The sequence below is a fragment of the Chamaea fasciata genome, unplaced genomic scaffold (assembly GCF_029207755.1).
Source record: "Chamaea fasciata isolate MVZ Bird 193981 ecotype frontalis unplaced genomic scaffold, bChaFas1.0.hap1 SCAF_2, whole genome shotgun sequence".
Taxonomy (NCBI): domain Eukaryota; kingdom Metazoa; phylum Chordata; class Aves; order Passeriformes; family Sylviidae; genus Chamaea; species Chamaea fasciata.
In genome coordinates this window covers 978,533-996,721 of record NW_027094087.1, presented here as the reverse complement: position 1 = coordinate 996,721, position 18,189 = coordinate 978,533, and the positions used below count along the sequence as shown (strand labels likewise).

Genomic DNA, 18,189 nt, shown 5'->3' with positions numbered 1-18,189 from the left:
GGAAATAAATAAAGGGGGAGAGGGGGCGCAGTGGAAGTGACTGTCACTGTATGGAGTGAAATAAACCGCTGCTTTGATAAAACCTGTGTTAATACATGCGTTTGCAGGAAAACTTGGGGATTTTTAAAAGAACAGAGATGAGGGGTGAGGGTTGAGCGGGCTCGGCCGAGTGCGGAAGTGAGCGGGAGAACTACGTTTCCCTTGATGCCCCGCGCGGCGCGGACCGGAAGTCTTGTTCTAGCAACGGGACGCCATGGGGCTGGACTACTACGCTGTGCTGGAGCTGGACCGCGGGGCCACCGCCGACGACATCAAGAAGGCGTGAGGGACTCCCGGCATCAGAGGGACCCCCGGGCCGCGGGGGAAGCCGGGGGGTGGCGGTGGGAGCGGGGCGGCCCCCTGAGTGGCTGTCCCTGGGCTTCCCCCGCGCCCCACAGCGGGGACTGGGAAGGGGGAAAAGGGTCCGGGGGCTGGATGTGGGCATGGGGTGACTCCTGCGCCCTTCAGTGGGTCTGGGGGGGCCGCAGAGATACTCTGAGGGCTGGAGCCTCTCTGCTCTGGAGCAAGGCTGGGAGGGACAGGACACAGGGAGATGGCTTCCCACTGCCAGAGGGCAGGGAATGGTGGGATATTGGGAAGGAAGTCGCGGCTGGGGAAGGGAGGGTGAGGTCCTGGCACAAGTTCCCAAGAGAAGCTGTGGCTGCCCCATCCCTGGAAGTTGCTCCAAGCCTGGGAGAGTGGAAGGCGTCCCTGCCCATGGCAGGGGCGGGAATGAGGTTGGCTCTGAAGTCCCCCCGAGCCCAAAGCACGCTGTGATCTTCAGTTACCGGACGCTGGCCCTGAAGTACCACCCATTAAAATGCCAGGAGCCCTGGGGGCCGAAGAGGTTCCAGCAGCTGGCCGAGGCCTACGATGTGCTCAGCGACCGTAAGTGGGGAGTGTTCCCTTGCACTGCTTGCAGGGGCAGGAGGGGGGTGTGAATTCCTGGCAGGACCAGCCCTGTGACCCACAGCCCAGCTGGGAAATGGCACACACTCCCATGTCTATCCCCCCCGTCGCTGGGAACCCTCTTCTCCAGCCTCCACCCTAACTCTCAATTTCCAACACTTTGTTCCCTAAGCTATGAAGAAAGGCATCTATGACAAATTTGGGGAGGAGGGGCTCAAAGGTGGGATCCCCTTGGAGTTTGCGAGCGACAACCCTTGGAGCGTCGGATACGTGTTCCACAACAACCCTGAGAAAGTCTTCCGGGAGTTCTTTGGAGGGGACAACCCCTTTGCAGGTAGGCTGGGGGACGTGGGGGTGGCTGGGGTCTCTCTGCGGCTGCCGTGATGCCACGGCAGCTGCCAGCTCAGAGCATGAAGCTTCCCAGGAATGCCCAACTGCTCTCAGATCCCTCTGGTGCTTGGAGGAGAGATCCTGACTTCCCCTAGTCCTGGGTGGGGGGGGGAGGCCTGGAGGTGCATGTCCAGGCTGTCAGCTTTCCCCAGCTGCTCCTGTGACCCTTTCTGGGATTCCCATCAAAACTTTGGGCGGTTCTGGGTGGGAGAAGACGGGAGGGAAAGACCCCCCAGGACGCCCCAGCTGTGACCCCAGCGAGGGGCTGTCCCTGTGCCCCTCACGCAGAGTTCTTTGCCGAGGATGGCTCGGAGGTGCTGCTGCCCTTTGGGGGGCCCCGGGGCCGGGGGGCCCTGCGGCAGGACCCCCCCATCGTGCGGGACCTCTACGTGTCCCTGGAGGACCTGTTCCACGGCTGCACCAAGAAGATCAAGATCTCCCGCAGGGTAGGGGCTCTGGGGGTGCAGGGGGTGGATTTTGGGGACGGCCCTGTCCCAGGAGCTTGTCACAGGCAGGGATCAGCGCCAAACCCAGCAGGACCTGAACCAGTGTTCTCCCCCCTCAGCCTGGCAAAGGGAATTCAGCACGGGAGGCAATGTGGGAGCGGGTAGGAAGTGAGGGCTGATCTCAGAGATGGGTGGAGAAGGAGGTCAGTGTGTCCTGGGCTCCCGTAACTCCATTTTCACACTGCATTGTGTCTCCTTGGTGTGCCCTTGGTGATCTCTGTCTCCCTCCTCGTTACCCCAGTCTCCTGGTCCCAGCCCTGAGTCTCTCCTGCTCTAGGACAGGAGGAAACAGCCTCAAGCTGTGCCAGGGGAGGTTTGGGTTGGATATTAGGGAAAATTCCTGCACGGAAAGGGTGGTCAGGCATTGGAATAGGCTGCCCAGGGCAGCAGTGGAGTCCCCATTCCTGGAGGGATTCAGAGCTTTCCCCAGGTGAGCAGAGCACTGCTGACCCTCCCTGCGTGTGCCCCTCGCTGCGCTCCCCCAGGTGATGAGCCAGGACGGCCAGACCAGCACCATCAGGGACAAGATCCTGACGATTGACGTGCAGCCGGGATGGAAGCGCGGCACCAGGATCACCTTCGAGAAGGAAGGAGACCAGGTGAGCACAGGATCACACCGGAGTCAGCTTTGGAAGGGGTTTCTGGGGATCATCCAACTGCCCTGCCCAGGCAGGGTCACCTGCAGCATCCAGGTGGGTCTGGGATGTCTCCAGAGAGGGACACTCCATGGCCCCCAGGGCGGCTGTTCCAGTAGATAATTGAAAGGGGCAGTTTTCCTCCCGGCAGAAACAGTTTTGGATTTGCTCTTGGCTGAGCAGTCATCTTGGATAAAAGACTCCTTCTTCTCTTAAGGGAAGACAGTACCCTTCCCTTCTCTCTAGCCAGCTGGAAACAGCAACAGAGGAGCAGGAATTTGTGTCAGTTTTCCCTGTATAAAATAATTCTCAGGTTTCCAAGGACAGGTTGGATGTGGCTTGGGGCAGCCTGCTCTAGTGGGAGGCGTCCCTGCCCATGGCAGGGGGTGGAACTGAGTGAGTTTCCACATCCCTTCCAACCCAAACCATCCTGGCATTCCACGATTGTGTGATCTTTTTTGCCCTCCATTAGGGCCCGAACATCATCCCAGCTGACATCACCTTTGTTGTCCAAGAGAAGATTCACCCAAGGTTCAAAAGAATCGACAACAACCTCCTCTATGTTGCCACCATCCCCCTGGCCAAGGTAAAGGGCCGGGTGAGGGCACAGAGCTTCCCCCGGGGGCCCTGGGGCTGCAGCAGCAGCAGCTCCTGGGGCCGCTCCGTGCCCGGCAGGCGCTGGCTGGATGCACCCTGGACGTGTGGACGCTGGACGGGAGGCTGCTGAACATCCCCATCAACGACATCGTGGAGTAAGTGCCGGGGGGCACGGGGCTCAGAGGTCAGTGGGCACTGGGGAGGAACCTCCCTGGCACCGGGGTGTTCCGAAGCCTTCTCCAGCGGGTTTGGGGCTGCAGGAGGAGGAGGAGGATGCCCACGGTGGGGGGCTCCTCCGGTCTGGGGCCACGTTGCTGGGAGCAGGGGCAAGGAGAGGGCTGGGTGTGGGTGGATGAGGTGGATGCTGGAGCCTGGGAGAGGAGGACAGGCCCTGGTTGAAGCTGGGGGGGCAAATAACCTGAGAAACCCTCGTGGGGCTCTGCAGGTGGGGCCGGGGATCGTGGCTCCCACGCTGGGATCGTCCCACAGCTCCTGTCAGCCCCTTCCTTTGCTTGGCAGCCCCAAGTACTACAAAACGGTGCCGGGGGAGGGAATGCCACTGGCCCAGGACCCCCAGCGCAAGGGGGACCTCTGCATCTACTTTGACATCCTCTTCCCCAAGAGGCTCAGCCCTGAGGTGAAAACACTCCTGAAAAGCATCCTCCAGTCGTAGGGACAGTGACCTTTCCCCTCTCCCCCTCCCTTGTCCCTCCCCAATAAACCTTTGGAGCCAGCACTGGGACTGGGCAGAAGTTCTTCCAAATGCTGGGACCCCTGAGACACAGGGTGACCCTAAAACAAGAGCCCTGAGGCCTGGCCCGGGCCTGGCTGCCTCTGTGGTCTCTGCTCTCCACCTCCCACCCTGCAGCAGCAGCTCTGCAGCCCCAGGGAGGATCTGGGGGGATGGAGGGAGGCACCCACTGGCCTCAGTGCTTTATTTTCCTCATCCCAGATTCTGTCCCTGCTGAAGCTGAGCCCTGACAGCACAGGGAGAGGTCAGATAACACTTGTGTTGCTTTTTGCAGTGGCACTCCAGGGCTGGGAGAATGCCCTAAATAGGGGAGGAAGCTCTGACCCCGCTGCAGTTGGACCCCATAGGGGTGATTTATTGCCCGTAAGGAAGAACAGGAAGCTGTGCCAGGAGGAGCAGTGCTGAGGGAAGAGGCAGGGGATACCCCCATGCCAAAGGCAGGTTTGTGGGTGCTCAGTGGGGCATGCCCCACTCATCTCTCCCTTTGGAGAGACCCGTGAGCCCATCCTGGGTGAGGGATAAAGGCCCCTGGGCACAGGGCCGGCCTCACCACGAGCCCGGAGTGTGTCCAGCCACCCCCTTGTCCTGCTTTAGAGTATCAACGGGAACCTCTCCTCAGGGCGAGTGAAATCAGCTGAATTCTGGGGAATTCCCTCAAGTCTCCCACAGTGGGGCTGTGGGGATGAGGGTTATAAATAGCCAATTCTAGGGGATGTAAACTTGAATTGTCCTGATCGCGGCTGAGATCTCAGATCCCCAAACACCGCAGCTCCATCATCCCAAAGGAACTCTGGCATTCGCCCCTTCCCCTCCACGCCGTTCCAGCAGGCACAGGCAGCCCCCGGGCTGTCAGAAATGCCATTTCCCGGGGGTTACCCCAGCGGAGAGGCCGGAGGAGCCCGTGTCGCTGTGGCCGAACCCGCAGCCGCTGTCCGTGGGGCCGGGCAGGTTTGGGGCGCGTTCTCCGCTGCGCGATCGCTCCGCGGAGTCCGCGGGGCCGCGCCCGCCGGCGGGGCTGCAGTACCGAGGCGTGTCCACAGGAGGGCAGCACGGCGGGCCGAGAGCCCCGCCCGGCGCCGTGCCGGGGCTGCAGTACCCGGGCGTGTCCACAGGAGGGCAGCACCGCGGGCCGAGAGCCCCGCCCGGCGCCGTGCCGGGGCTGCAGTACCGAGGCGTGTCCACAGGAGGGCAGCACGGCGGCCCGAGAGCCCCGCCCGGCGCCGTGCCGGGGCTGCAGTACCGGGGCGTGTCCACAGGAGGGCAGCACGGCGGGCCGAGAGCCCCGCCCGGCGCCGTGCCGGGGCTGCAGTACCCGGGCGTGTCCACAGGAGGGCAGCACCGCGGGCCGAGAGCCCCGCCCGGCGCCGTGCCGGGGCTGCAGTACCGGGGCGCGTCCACAGGAGGGCAGCACGGCGGGGGCAGCGCTGCCGCCCGACCGCCCACAGATGGCGGCAAAAAGGGCGGGAAAAGACCAGGACCCCCCTCAGGGACGTCAGGCCGACTGCCCGTGCGGCACCCCGACCACGGCGCCGCCCGGGAGCAATTTTCCGCGGCGTTTCCAGATGCGCGGGCTGTGGGCTCAGCCGCCCGCGGCCGGGTTCAGACAGTCGATTTAGTCAGGCGCCTGCGTCAACAGCCGGGGGGGTCCTCATGAGCGCCACGACCATGATGGCGGCGCGACCGGAAGTCGCTTCAGCCACAACAAAGATGGCGGTGAGGAAAACCGGAAGTCTCGTGTGCCAGTTTCAAGATGGCGGCGAGGCGCGAGGCGCTTGACCTTCCAGAAATGGTGGCCAAAAGGGCGGGAAAACTGCAAGGACCCCAAGTGCGTCTAGTCGGTTGCCTGCGCAAAACCCCGACCACAGCGCCGCCCGGGCGCATTTTCCGCGCCGTCTCCATGTGCGCGGACACGGGCTGTGGGTTCAACCGCGCAGCGGGTGGGTTAAGGCAGTCGATTGAGTCAGGCGCTTGTGCCGGTAACCAGGGGGTCCTTAGGGTTGCCGCCACCGACATGGCGGCTCGACCGGAAGTGGCTTCAGCCGCAACAAAGATGGCGGCGGGAAGGGCGGAAGTCACGTGACGCCGATGGCAAGCGGAAACAGCCGCTCGAAGGCGGTGGCGGCGCCGCCGGGCCCGGAGCCCGCTCGCCGGGGCTGCTGGAGCCGGGCGGCGGCCGGAGCGACCGGCAGCACCGAGAGCGAGGGCGAGAGCGGCGGGGCGGCCGCGGGCACGGGGAGCTCGGTGCGCCGGCGGCGGGGGCCGGGGCCGGGCCGAGGGTACCGGGGCGGTACCGGGGCGGGTCCGACTGTACCGGGGGTGGGCCCGACTGTACCGGGGGCGGGCCCGAGTGTACCGGGGCGGTACCGGGGGCGGGCCCGAGTGTACCGGGGCGGGGCCGGACGGTACCGGGGGCGGGTCCGACTGTACCGGGGGCGGGCCCGAGTGTACCGGGGCGGTACCGGGGGTGGGCCCGAGTGTACCGGGGGCGGGTCCGACTGTACCGGGGGTGGGCCCGAGTGTACCGGGGGCGGGCCCGAGTGTACCGGGGCCGGGTCCGACTGTACCGGGGCGGGGCCGAGGGTACCGGGGGTGGGCCCGAGGGTACCGGGGGCGGGCCCGAGGGTACCGGGGGCGGGCTCGAGTGTACCGGGGCGGTACCGGGGGCGGGTCCGACTGTACCGGGGCCGGGTCCGAGTGTACCGGGGCCGGGTCCGAGTGTACCGGGGCCGGGTCCGAGTGTACCGGGGGCGGGCCCGAGTGTACCGGGGGTGGGCCCGAGTGTACCGGGGCCGGGTCCGACTGTACCGGGGGCGGGACCGGGCGGTACCGGGGCGGGCCCGAGTGTACCGGGGCGGTACCGGGGGCGGGTCCGACTGTACCGGGGGCGGGACCGGGCGGTACCGGGGCGGGGCCGAGGGTACCGGGGCGGTACCGGGGGCGGGTCTGACTGTACCGGGGGCGGGTCCGCGGGTACCGGGGGCGGTACCGGGGGCGGGTCCGAGTGTACCGGGACGGGGCCGAGGGTACCGGGGGCGGTACCGAGTGTACCGGGACGGGGCCGACTGTACCGGGGCGGTACCGAGTGTACCGGGGGCGGTACCGAGTGTACCGGGGGCGGGCCCGAGTGTACCGGGGCGGGGCCGAGTGTACCGGGGGCGGGCCCGAGTGTACCGGGGCGGTACCGGGGGCGGGCCCGAGTGTACCGGGGCGGTACCGGGGGCGGGTCCGAGTGTACCGGGGGCGGGTCCGACTGTACCGGGGGCGGGGCCGAGTGTACCGGGGCGGGGCCGAGTGTACCGGGGCGGGGCCGAGTGTACCGGGGCGGTACCGGGGGCGGGTCCGACTGTACCGGGGGCGGGACCGGGCGGTACCGGGGCGGGGCCGAGGGTACCGGGGCGGTACCGGGGGCGGGTCTGACTGTACCGGGGCGGGGCCGAGGGTACCGGGGGCGGGTCCGAGTGTACCGGGACGGGGCCGAGGGTACCGGGGCGGTACCGAGTGTACCGGGACGGGGCCGAGGGTACCGGGGCGGTACCGAGTGTACCGGGGGCGGTACCGAGTGTACCGGGGGCGGGCCCGAGTGTACCGGGGCGGGGCCGAGTGTACCGGGGGCGGGCCCGAGTGTACCGGGGCGGTACCGGGGGCGGGCCCGAGTGTACCGGGGCGGTACCGGGGGCGGGTCCGAGTGTACCGGGGGCGGGTCCGACTGTACCGGGGGCGGGGCCGAGTGTACCGGGGCGGGGCCGAGGGTACCGGGGGCGGGCTCGAGTGTACCGGGGCGGTACCGGGGGCGGGTCCGAGTGTACCGGGGCGGTACCGGGGGCGGGCTCGAGTGTACCGGGGCGGGGCCGGGGGCGGGTCCGAGTGTACCGGGGCGGGGCCGGGCGGTACCGGGGGCGGGCTCGAGTGTACCGGGGCGGTACCGGGGGCGGGTCCGAGTGTACCGGGGCGGGGCCGAGTGTACCGGGGCGGGGCCGAGTGTACCGGGGCGGTACCGGGGGCGGGTCTGACTGTACCGGGGCGGGGCCGGGCGGTCCCGGGGCGGGGCTCCAGGTGCACGGGGCGGGGCCCGGGGCCGGCTCAGGTGTGCGGGTCCCGGGGCGGTACCGGGGGCGGGTCCGAGGTGATTTAAGCCCCGGAAAACGCCTCGGCCGCCGTTGGCTCGCTCTGAGCTGGTCGTGGTCGGGGCCCTCGTGTCCGGGCTCCGCAGCCCGGGACAGAACGGGCTTCGGCTTCCCCTCGTGTCCACCCCTCTACCCCTCCTTCCTCCTCCCGCTATTCCCCTTCTTTCTCTCCCTTTCCCCCCTTTCCGCCTCCTTCCCAAAGCCGACCCCTTTCCCTCCTCTTTCCGCCCTCCCCTCCTATCCCCCTCTCTACCCTTCCTTCTCCCCGTATTCCCTTTCTTTCTCCCCTAGACCCTTCCCTCCTCTCCCCTCAAACCCCACCGCTCCTTCCTCTCCTGTCCCTACCCCGCTGCCCCCTTCTATTCCCCCTCTCCCCCTCCTCTGCCTTCCCACCCTCTCTCTTCCCCTCCCGCTTCCCTCCGCACCCCGACCCCCTTCTCGTCCCCTGCTGTCCCTTCTCCCCGTGTCCCCCTTTCCCTCCTTCTCCCGCAGCCACGGGGCGCCGGCGGATAAAGCCCGGAGGGCCGGGGCCCGGCGCCGCCACCGTCCCTGGCAGCCCCCGCGGGGCCGGGTCCCCCCCTCCGGTTCAACACACGGCCCGACACCGCCGGGGCTCCCCCTGTCGCGACATCACACTGGGGTGTCCCCGGGGGCTCGGGGCGGGGGTCCGGGGGGCTCTCCTCCTTGGGAGGGGGGTCCGGGGCGGGGTGTCCTGTCCTGTCCCCCTCGTCCCGTCCCTCCAGGCCTTACAGCTGTTGTCCACCAATAAATGCATTTGTTTGTATTCCTCTGCCCCGCTGAGTTATGATTTTATTTTTTTAAGGCAGCTGTGTGAAAAGGAAATTATTTTTATCCTGAAATACAAGGCACAAGGACAGTTTAGGAATGTCTGGGGGTCCCCAAATTCCCTCATTTCCAGCACGTTTGTTCCTGGTTCTCCAGCAGCTCCCCGCTGGCACTGGCAGGGGACAAGCCCAGTGTCAGTGATGGAATCTGATTCTCACTTGGGCTTTCTGGAGGGAAATGGAAGCCAAACTTACACTTGGGAAGCACAGAAAGGGACCCACCGTGGTGAAATTAGCATGACAATGTTAAAAAAGAAGTTCTTCTGCTCCAAGACAACCACAACCTGCCAATTGACATATTAACAGCATAACTTGGTGCTCGGGAAGATTAAAAAAACCTGCAATCTTTGGGCAGATGCAAAGAATTAATGACAGCAAGTGAAAGGATGCTGTGAAGAGCACAAAGCCAGCCCTGAATATTCTGAAGGAACGCTGTTGTCAGGCAGGCGTGAGTGTGTGAGAGAAAGAATTGTTTTGCTGTTGCAGGCTTTAGAGAGAGCCCGGACGGATCTCGAGGGCGGGCTGTCCCTTTGCGGCGTCCAGAGCGGATCGAAAGGATCAAGTGGAGCACAGGCGGCCACACCATCGAGTCCCGCCTGCGGCCGATCCCCCCTCGTGGGGCTCTTGGGTGTCCCCGGGAGAGCCCGGGGCTCCCATCGGCCCGGGAAGCCCGGCAGGGAGCGCTCGGGCTCCCGCATCCTTCGCCCCACGCGTGGAGTCGGCGCCGCCGGGCCGCGCTGAGCCCCGGGGGAGGGCGGCGGCGTGTGGGGCAAGGTCTGCCGGGCTCCGGGGGGGCGTCCTGCCCCCGGCCCCTCTGGATCCGCCGCGGAGACTCCAAAGGCGGGAGCGCTGCCGTTTGGGAGCCGGAGCGCTGATGAGCCCGTCCCGTGTGTCACCTGGCGATCGGCTGAGCCCGCAGCCGGAGCGGGTCCCGCATCAGCGCGGTTACTCCGGCTGCTGCTGCCGCAGGGACGGGTGAGTCTGCGCTTTCCGCTTTGGAAGCGCCTTTTCGGCACAAACGTGTCGGGGTTGTCGCCGCAGTTGCCGCGAGCTCTCGGTGTTTGTTGCGGTGGTTGTCGTTGGAGCGAAGAGGAATGTTTTACGAGAGCGGGAGTGCCGAAGGGAGCTGTGCGGTGTGTTCCTGGACGCACGGGTAGCGTTTGGTCGCGATCACGCCTCGTCAGTCTCCCCGCAGCAGCGGGGTTTGTTCTGGGGGCAGGGAGGGGCCGTGGGGAGCAGCAGCCCCGGCACAGACCCGGGTGGGGCTGGCTGCCCCGGCCCAGCACCAAAGGAGAAGTTTACACGGATTGCCCGGAGAGCCGGGCCGTGTTTGAACAGAATCCCCTTTGGTCTCGGTGCCCCTCTCCCCTCGGCACTGCGGGCTGCCTGTATTTATTTGTCTCAAAGCCTGTCTGCGTCGCCGGTAGGGACACGAGAGAACCACACTCACCCGACAGGTTGAAGTGAGGAAAGAAAAAAGGCCGTTTGTTGTCGGTTTGGGGTTTAAATAGGATTTGGAGTTTGGTCTGGGATTGGAGGACAAAGGGGGTACTCCTCTGACCCCAGTGGTTATCTTAGAAGTCTATTACACACTGGTGTGTGAAAACAATCTACTTGTTTATGTTACATCTGTGAGAAACTCCACTAAAAATACGTAAACAGTCATCAGAAGGCTGAAAATCAAAACAACACGTCTGCGTCCCCCCTCTGCTCGAATGAAGTGTTTGCTAAGCCGTTGTTTTGACCGTAAATATATTCCCTTGGCTGCATCCTTGTGGTGGGTTATTTGCTCCAGAGTCTTTTCTTTTCCTCTCAGAGATGAGTATACATTTCAGGTGTTGGAACACCCGTTTGCTTCAGGAAACTTCTGCTGAGCAAGTCTGGGGAAGCAGCACTAAATCAAACTAAAATGTAGATTTTATTTCCCAAGGAACCAGAGCCACTTTGTTTATTCTCTAGCAGAACCCCAAGCAGAATGTAAACCCCGAGGCTGAATCAGAGAGGAGCTTTATAAAAACACCGAAGCTGTCTGTGCCTGGCAGTGGGGAAATGCGTTCCTCCGCTTTAGTCTGGAAAGAGCCGATCCAGTGGTGAGGAGCCAAAGCCAAGGGTCGGGAGGGAAGCTCCCGTCTTTCCAAACAGCTCCGCGGGTGAAGCTGTGGGTGTGAGCGCCCCTGACACGGGTCCCGGTGTCTCTCCCGCCTTGGGGCAGCACCTCTGGGGCAGGGTTTGGCTCCTGGCACGGACACGGCTCTGCACAGCCCGAGCTCCGGAACGCGGGGCTGAAACTGGAGTTTCACCGGGGGATGGTGGGGGCGGCTCGGGGCGGCTGAACGTGCCCGGAACATCGGGCCATGCGGCCGGGATCGGCCTGGGATGGAGGGAGCGGCAACCCCGGGAGAGAGAGAGAGGGAGGGAGCGAGGGAGGGAGGGAAAAAAGCAGGAGAGGGGGAGAGAGGGGGAGAGAGAGGGACGGCTTTGGGGTGCCTGGAAGGTACATGGAGCGGCTTTGGGGTGCCCTGTAGGGTACAGGGACCGCCTTTGGGGTGCCCTGTAGGGTACAGGACCGGCTTTGGGGTGCCCTGTAGGGTACAGGGACCGGCTTTGGGGTGCCCTGTAGGGCACAGGGACCGGCTATGGGGTGCCCTGTAGGGTACAGGGACCGGCTTTGGGGTGCCCTGTAGGGTACAGGACCGGCTATGGGGTGCCCTGTAAGGTACAGGGACCGGCTTTGGGGTGCCCTGTAGGGTACAGGACCGGCTTTGGGGTGCCCTGTAGGGTACAGGGACCGGCTTTGGGGTGCCCTGTAGGGTACAGGACCGGCTTTGGGGTGCCCTGTAGGGTACAGGGACCGGCTTTGGGGTGCCCTGTAGGGTACAGGGACCATCTTTGGGGTGCCCTGTAGGGTCCAGGACCATCTTTGGGGTGCCATATAAGAGACAACGTGTCACCAAAGCTGGCCTGGTACACGAAGGGCTTGTGGTTGCGCCATGGGTGGGGTGAGTGATTTTGGAGAGAATTTGGTGGCTGTGGGGGCTGAGAGGCCCCGGGCAGTGGGAGCAGGGGATGGAGAGGTGGCAGGAATTGGTCAGAAAGGCACATCAGGTGTGTGACGGATGTGAAGGAAGGGCTGAGGAGAAGGCAAAGGAACAGGCAGGGATAATGGCACAGTCTGAACAAGCCCTGAGGGGGAAACGTGCAGGGAGCCCCGGGAGCAGAGGGCAGGGGCAGCCACGGGACAGCAGCTGGGAAGGAATCCATGTGCCATTTGTAAAAAAGAACACGACAGTGGATTGTTCGGGGTGTCAGGATCTGGAATATTCGAATAGATTGCTCAGGGTGTCAGGATCTGCTGTTCTACCAGGGGCTCACCACACTGGAGCCCTCTCTGGGCCAAGACGTGTTTCCTGGTAGTCCCAGGAACTTCCGTGTCTGACTGGAATTTTATGCCAAAGGGGGAACAAATGTTCAGATGTTCTTTCGCTCCGTGGGGAAGGTGAGCAGGCGCATTTGATTCAGGCGCTCGTGGTGACTGTGTGGATGGGAATTCCCACTGTGGGTGTTCCATCCAGAGCTGCCTCTGCCCATCCCCTCCAGACTCGCTGTACAGGGCTGGGAGAGGCCAGGAGCGTCCACTGACTTGGTGTGTGCTTTTCCCGTGGAACAACATTCGTCGCTTTTGGGTTTTTAACCCAGGTTAAGACTCTGTACTGGCTGTGCGCAGCAGAACTGAAGGGCCACCCTGAGCCAGGTGAATTCTCTGGCTTGCTCAGATCCTGCTGCTGAGGAGAGGAGATGAAAGGAGGGACCAGGCTGGGAGGGGAGCTGTGGGAGAGTCTGATTTGCAGACGGGCTGCTGCTCCCTGGGAGCTGAGGGCGCAGAACCCCAGGGGCTGCTTGAGGACACAGGGGTTGCTGGAGGGGATGTGGGGACTCCTGAGGTCCCTGGGCAGTCTTGGGTGGCAGTAAGAGACGAACCCAAAGTGTGAGTTCTGTCACCGTCTCCATAAGCTGCTCAGACAGGTGAGGCAGTGTTCTTCCTCTCTTGCAGGACTCGTCTCTGGCAACTCCCCCCGGGGAATCTCTCTGCTAATGGCATCAAACCCCTCTGCACGACCCCTGAGTGACATCATCCCGGGGGAAGGAGCCAAGCAGTCCTGCCTGGAAACAAGCTGAGCCTTGCAGCACCACGAGCACCTTGCCTGCTGGATGCCCAGAGCAGCAGAGCTCCGTAATGAGAACGGAACCTTCAGAGGAAGAGCAGACCCTTCTGCCATCAGGAGCAGATGTCCCCCGGCCAGGGAGAGAGGACACACCGCACAAGGTAACCTCTGGTTTTCCCTTCAGGAGCAGGGGATGGAGAACCCACCTCCTCCTCAGCAGCCGGCGCAGGGGAACTGAGAAGAGCGACATCCAGCCCAGGAAGCTCCTCTGGAGTCACGGCTGCTCCGGTCTCGGCACAGCCGGTCCCAGAAACGGGCGTTTCAGAGACCCCAAAGGACCTGGCCGGGCTTTTGGGACAGCGGCTGCAGGGACAGAAGGCACCGGCCCACTGAACACCCTGCCTGCCCTCTGAGGACCCCTCTGCTGTGGCGTGGGGCTGCTGAGGGCTGAAGAGCAGCAGGTGCCAACAACAGTGCACCAGCAGCAGCTCATCAGCAGAATGGGAATTTGCTGTGGAACATCTCAACAAGGGCAAAGTGCTGCTGCTGCTTTTTTTTTTTTTTTTTTTTTTTTTTTTTTTTTCTTTTTTTTTTTTTTTTCATAATTGAAATAAAATAAAAACCTAAATCAGACTTATCTCAGCTTGTGTCTGTGGGAATCACAGGAGCTGATTTGGGAACCCAGGCTGCTCTGACAGACATTAAGGAGCATTTGTACAGGGTGCTCCAGGTCATTTGAGAGCTTCATCAGGGTAACTTGAAGTCACAGGGGTCACTGGAGGTCAGATCCAGGTCATTTCGGGGTCATTCGGGTCATTCAAGGTCATTTTCGGGTCACCGGGGTCAGTTGAAGGTCATTTCTAGGTCATTGGGGTCATTTCTAGGTCATTCGGGTCATTTCTAGGTCATTGGGTCATTCGAGAATTTTTCGATTTTCCAGGGGTTACTTTAGGTCATTTCAAACCTCAAAATTAGGTCACCGGAGGTCAGTTCAAGGTCGTTCAGGGTCATTTCTAGGTCATTCGGGTCATTCAAGGTCATTTTCGGGTCACCGGGGTCAGTTGAAGGTCATTTCTAGGTCATTGGGGTCATTTCTAGGTCATTCGGGTCATTTCTAGGTCATTGGGTCATTTGAGAATTTTTCGATTTTCCAGGGGTTACTTTAGGTCATTTGAAACCTCGAAATTAGGTCACCAGAGGTCAGTTCAAGGTCATTCAGGGTCATTTCTAGGTCATTCGGGTCATTCAAGGTCATTTTCGGGTCACCGGGGTCAGTTGAAGGTCATTTCTAGGTCATTCGGGTCATTCAAGGTCATTTTCGGGTCACCGGGGTCAGTTGAAGGTCATTTCTAGGTCATTCGGGTCATTTCTAGGTCATTGGGTCATTTGAGAATTTTTCGATTTTCCAGGGGTTACTTTAGGTCGTTTCAAACCTCGAAATTAGGTCACTGGAGGTCAGTTCAAGGTCGTTCAGGGTCATTTCTAGGTCATTCGGGTCATTCAAGGTCATTTTCGGGTCACCGGGGTCAGTTGAAGGTCATTTCTAGGTCATTGGGGTCATTTCTAGGTCATTCGGGTCATTTCTAGGTCATTGGGTCATTTGAGAATTTTTCGATTTTCCAGGGGTTACTTTAGGTCATTTGAAACCTCGAAATTAGGTCACCGGAGGTCAGTTCAAGGTCGTTCAGGGTCATTTCTAGGTCATTCGGGTCATTCAAGGTTATTTTCGGGTCACCGGGGTCAGTTGAAGGTCATTTCTAGGTCATTGGGGTCATTTCTAGGTCATTGGGGTCATTTCTAGGTCATTGGGGTCATTTCTAGGTCATTGGGTCATTTGAGAATTTTTCGATTTTCCAGGGGTTACTTTAGGTCGTTTGAAACCTCGAATTTAGGTCACTGGAGGTCAGTTCAAGGTCGTTCAGGGTCATTTCTAGGTCATTCGGGTCATTCAGGGTCACTTTGGGGTCATTTCTGGGTCATTGGGGTCATTTCTAGGTCGTGACTGAGTTTACTTGAGGTAATTTAAATCGACCTGGGAGTGCTTGAGTTCATTTGGGATTACTGGAATAGGAAGCCCAGGCAGCAGGGATGTGGCCTTTGGTGTCCAGAAGGTGCAGGCAGGAGCGCAGGACCTGCAGCCAGGACAGCTGGACACGGGGGTCCCGGGGGGGACACTCACACTCGAGCCAAGGTCTCTGAAGCCCCGCAGGTTTGGATCTCCCAGCTGGAAGAGAAGGCCGGCAGACCCGGGCCCTCCTCAGCCGTGGGCGAGGCCCTGCAGCGATTCCCGGCTAATAGGAACCGCCGGCCCCTGCTCTGTCCTCTGGATTGATCGGCCGCTCCGAGAGGCTGCGAGGGGCTGCTCCCACGCTCCGGCTCTGCAAAGACAAACTGAGAGGAAAGGTGTGCGCCGGTGTCCTTACAAACCGCGTGACGGGTGAAGCTGTGGGTGTGAAATGGTTCCCGATGTCCCCGCTGACTCCGGGCGGCTCGGCTCCTGAGATCCTCAGGGAGACTTCTGGCACCTGTCGGGACACAAATCTCCGGCACCTGTTGTGTTTTCCCGAGCCCGTGCGTTCCTTTCAAACTCGGGCAGACCCCGGCCAGACACGTTTGTCCCCAGGCACTCCGCCCTGCAGCCGCCGGGCGCTGAAGCGCACGGAACACCAGGCTGTCACAGCGGAGGGCTCACCGCGCCGTGTGAGCGGCTCTTCCCGGGCAGCCCGGGGAGGCTGCGGGCTCTGCGGGGGCTGCGAGCGCACAGAACCCGAGCCACGCCCGGGCTGAGGCAGCCCCGGCCCGCCACGGCCAAGCGCAGCCGCAGCCAAAGCGAAGAGCCGTCGGGAGTGACCGCCCGCACCTGCCTGCTCCACCACGGGGACACGCTTCTGTTTCCGGGGGCTCCTTCCCCAAAAGTCTCGGCTGCTCTACTGACCGTGAGCGCCCTCTCCTCACCTGGCTCCTGGAAGGACGGTCCAGCCGCCCCAGCAAGCTCCGGGAATCCCCTTGGACACTCGGGGTGCCGGACACGGGCTCTGCCCGGATACAGCCCAGCAGGAGCCAGAGGTTTTCCGGAGTGAGGGCAGCCTTGGGCGTGGGGATGTGTCCCAGCCCCTCCCTCAGTCCCCCCAAGCCAAACTCCTCCCGTTCCCCATCAACAGCAGCACTTCAGTCTCAAACTTCAACCGCTGGGCTCTTCCCGCTGCCTTTTCCTGCTCCTGCCCCCAGGCTGCAGCCCCCGAGCCAGTTCAGACACCTGAACGGGAAAGGAAAACCCCCGTGTCCCTCGGCAGGCACAAAGGCGCCCGCGCAGTGCCAAACGCCTTCCCAGCACCCAGAGAGAAACACCGACCGACCCGCGAAGCGCTTTTCTTCCCGGCACAATCCGCAGTGTGGGGATAGGAGACATCCCACCCTTACCTCTCCCGCAGATTAGCTCCACCTGACACAGCTGCTCCTGCTCCGAACCCAGAAACGCTCATGGCGCGGGCTCCCAAACCTCCTCCCGCCCGCCCGCAGGGCTCCAGCCCGTCCGCAGGAATTGCCGTCGGCGCCGCCCGCGGCCGGGACGCGCCACCGGCAGCCCGGGCTGGCCCCACCCCTGGCAGCAGGGCCGCCTTCCAAACCCACCGCCAGCCCCGCCTCGGGCTCTGTCGGAGCTCCGCTTGCCATCAGCTGCGAAAAGAGAGCGATGGGGCGATGAGCGGTCGCCAGGTGCTGATGCCAGCCGTGAAAAGCTCAGGCTTTCTTTGAAATCGATCTTAAATGCTCGAATAAAACAGCTTTACCTTTCTACTCTTTCAAAACAAAGTTGCCGCTGCGAATGGCGCACCCAGCCCCAATTTGATTCCTGGATGAGGCCACCGATGGTGGAAGCATTCAGGATCCTCTAATTACTGTCAGAGAAAACCGTATTTAATTACTTCTTAAGCTCTTACATCTGCATAAAGTTGCATTACGCCGAACACATCATCATTTAAATCCCTCACCTACACATAAATATGTGCCAGACTTGCATTGCAAATGTCTTCGTCCTCTGCTTTGTTAATCACAAATATCACACCTAAATGACTCCAAAATGCGCGCATCTGGCTTCCTCACCCAATATTGCCCTACGGAACAAGATACGCGTGCTAGGACAAGATTACAATAAAATAGGAGGTGCCGTTCCTCGGCGTGGTGGAAATCAGTACCAAAGTCACCGGGATGGCTCCGCTGAAAGCGGCTGTCAGTGACAGCTGCCGTGACAGACTCCATGAGACAACAGGAGAAAGCACTACATGGTTTGGTGCTAGAAAACCCGTTTACCGCTGTTTGCTTCAATTTCCGTCTAGAATTAGCAAGTGCTGATTTGCCTGCTCAAGTGATGAGCTGGAGACATTAAACCTGTTGTGTGGCGCCTCGGAAATCCCCACCGCAGGATCCGAGCCGGTTGCCTTCCATGCAAATGCTCCGGAGTTAATGCGTGTGAGGAATGTCTGTCTCCTCTAAGTTCAGCTGAAGCCGCGTTAATAAAAGGTTTCTTTAATTCAACGCAGCTTTCCGAGTTCTCTTTCCAGCCGAGCAGTCAAATGAACACACAGAGACATCGCCCTCCCCGGCCCAAGCGGTCACCACAGCCTTGTCTCAGCCCCAGCCACGGGCACAGGAAAGGCTCGGGCTGAGCCCCGTGCCATGAAATTACCCTGGAATGTGCATCCACCACTGCAGGGGGAAGAACCAGAAACTGCACCGCCTTCGGGCACCCGTCCATGACGTGGGCACACTCCAAGGGGTTCAGCTGGGAATGACAAAACGCCCAGCTGCACACGCCGCTGGATCCTGCCGGACGGGCAGCCAGGGTCGGGCTGCATCCCCAGATCAGCCTGGCAAGCGCGAACCAGCCGGAGCCGGGCCAGGGCTCGGCTTTTGGGGTGCGCTGGGGGCCGGGGCCAGGAGCTCTCCCTGCCTGAGGGGCCGGCGGGCATCGCCTGCGCGCTCCCTGGCCCGGTTAATCACCCTGGAAATTAGCGCAGGCTGCCCGGCACGGAGGCGGACGGGCTGTCCCGGCTGTCCCAGGGCAGCGGGAGATGCAGGGGAGGAGGGCTGGCAAACAGCGGGGCAGCCAGCGCTCCCACGGCAGGCTGCGGGGAAGAGATCAAAAATGGGCCCCACGAGCCACGTTCCGCGCCCTGCAGAGGAGATGAGGAGGATACAGCAGCTCCACAAGCGTCAGGGAAACCCATGGACA

At 62.0% G+C, this 18,189-nt stretch overlaps 2 protein-coding genes and 1 long non-coding RNA gene across 5 annotated transcripts; 2 read left to right on the top strand and 1 right to left on the bottom strand.

Moving 5' to 3' along the window:
- Nucleotides 1-243: 243 nt before the first annotated feature.
- DNAJB13 (DnaJ heat shock protein family (Hsp40) member B13) lies at nt 244-13,581 on the top strand. Of its 3 annotated transcripts, XM_066207314.1 has the most exons (8): nt 244-321; nt 824-927; nt 1,121-1,282; nt 1,627-1,784; nt 2,330-2,443; nt 2,952-3,065; nt 3,155-3,231; nt 3,596-4,703. In XM_066207314.1, exons 1-8 carry the CDS (start codon nt 254-256, stop codon nt 3,747-3,749), a joined length of 951 nt encoding a protein of 316 aa, XP_066063411.1. In that variant the 5' UTR covers nt 244-253; the 3' UTR covers nt 3,750-4,703. The 3 variants fall into 3 exon arrangements, with proteins under 3 accessions (XP_066063411.1, XP_066063402.1, XP_066063393.1); XM_066207305.1 differs by lacking the exons at nt 244-321; nt 3,596-4,703 and adding an exon at nt 12,848-13,581 and having other exon boundaries at nt 612-927; XM_066207296.1 differs by lacking the exon at nt 244-321 and having other exon boundaries at nt 612-927.
- On the top strand, nt 5,493-9,537 carry LOC136285786 (loricrin-like). The gene is given in 6 exon segments (XM_066177315.1): nt 5,493-5,540; nt 5,823-6,891; nt 6,953-7,854; nt 7,857-7,950; nt 8,444-8,535; nt 9,283-9,537. Coding segments are annotated over 6 exon segments (2,460 nt in total).
- On the bottom strand, nt 13,565-16,480 carry LOC136303761 (uncharacterized). Its single transcript, XR_010724289.1, has 2 exons — nt 16,380-16,480; nt 13,565-15,484 (listed from the first exon to the last, which is right to left on the bottom strand). It is a non-coding gene; the product is annotated as an uncharacterized lncRNA (long non-coding RNA).
- Nucleotides 16,481-18,189: the final 1,709 nt, after the last annotated feature.

Excerpts from the sequence above, each read along its gene's own strand:
- DNAJB13 (XM_066207296.1), top strand. The coding sequence starts at position 621 with ATGGTGGGATATTGGGAAGGAAGTCGCGGCTGGGGAAGGGAGGGTGAG. Across the intron at positions 1,283-1,626 it reads AGGGGACAACCCCTTTGCAG|AGTTCTTTGCCGAGGATGGC; the intron begins GTAGGCTGGGGG and ends CCCCTCACGCAG. Across the intron at positions 3,232-3,595 it reads CCCATCAACGACATCGTGGA|CCCCAAGTACTACAAAACGG; the intron begins GTAAGTGCCGGG and ends TTTGCTTGGCAG.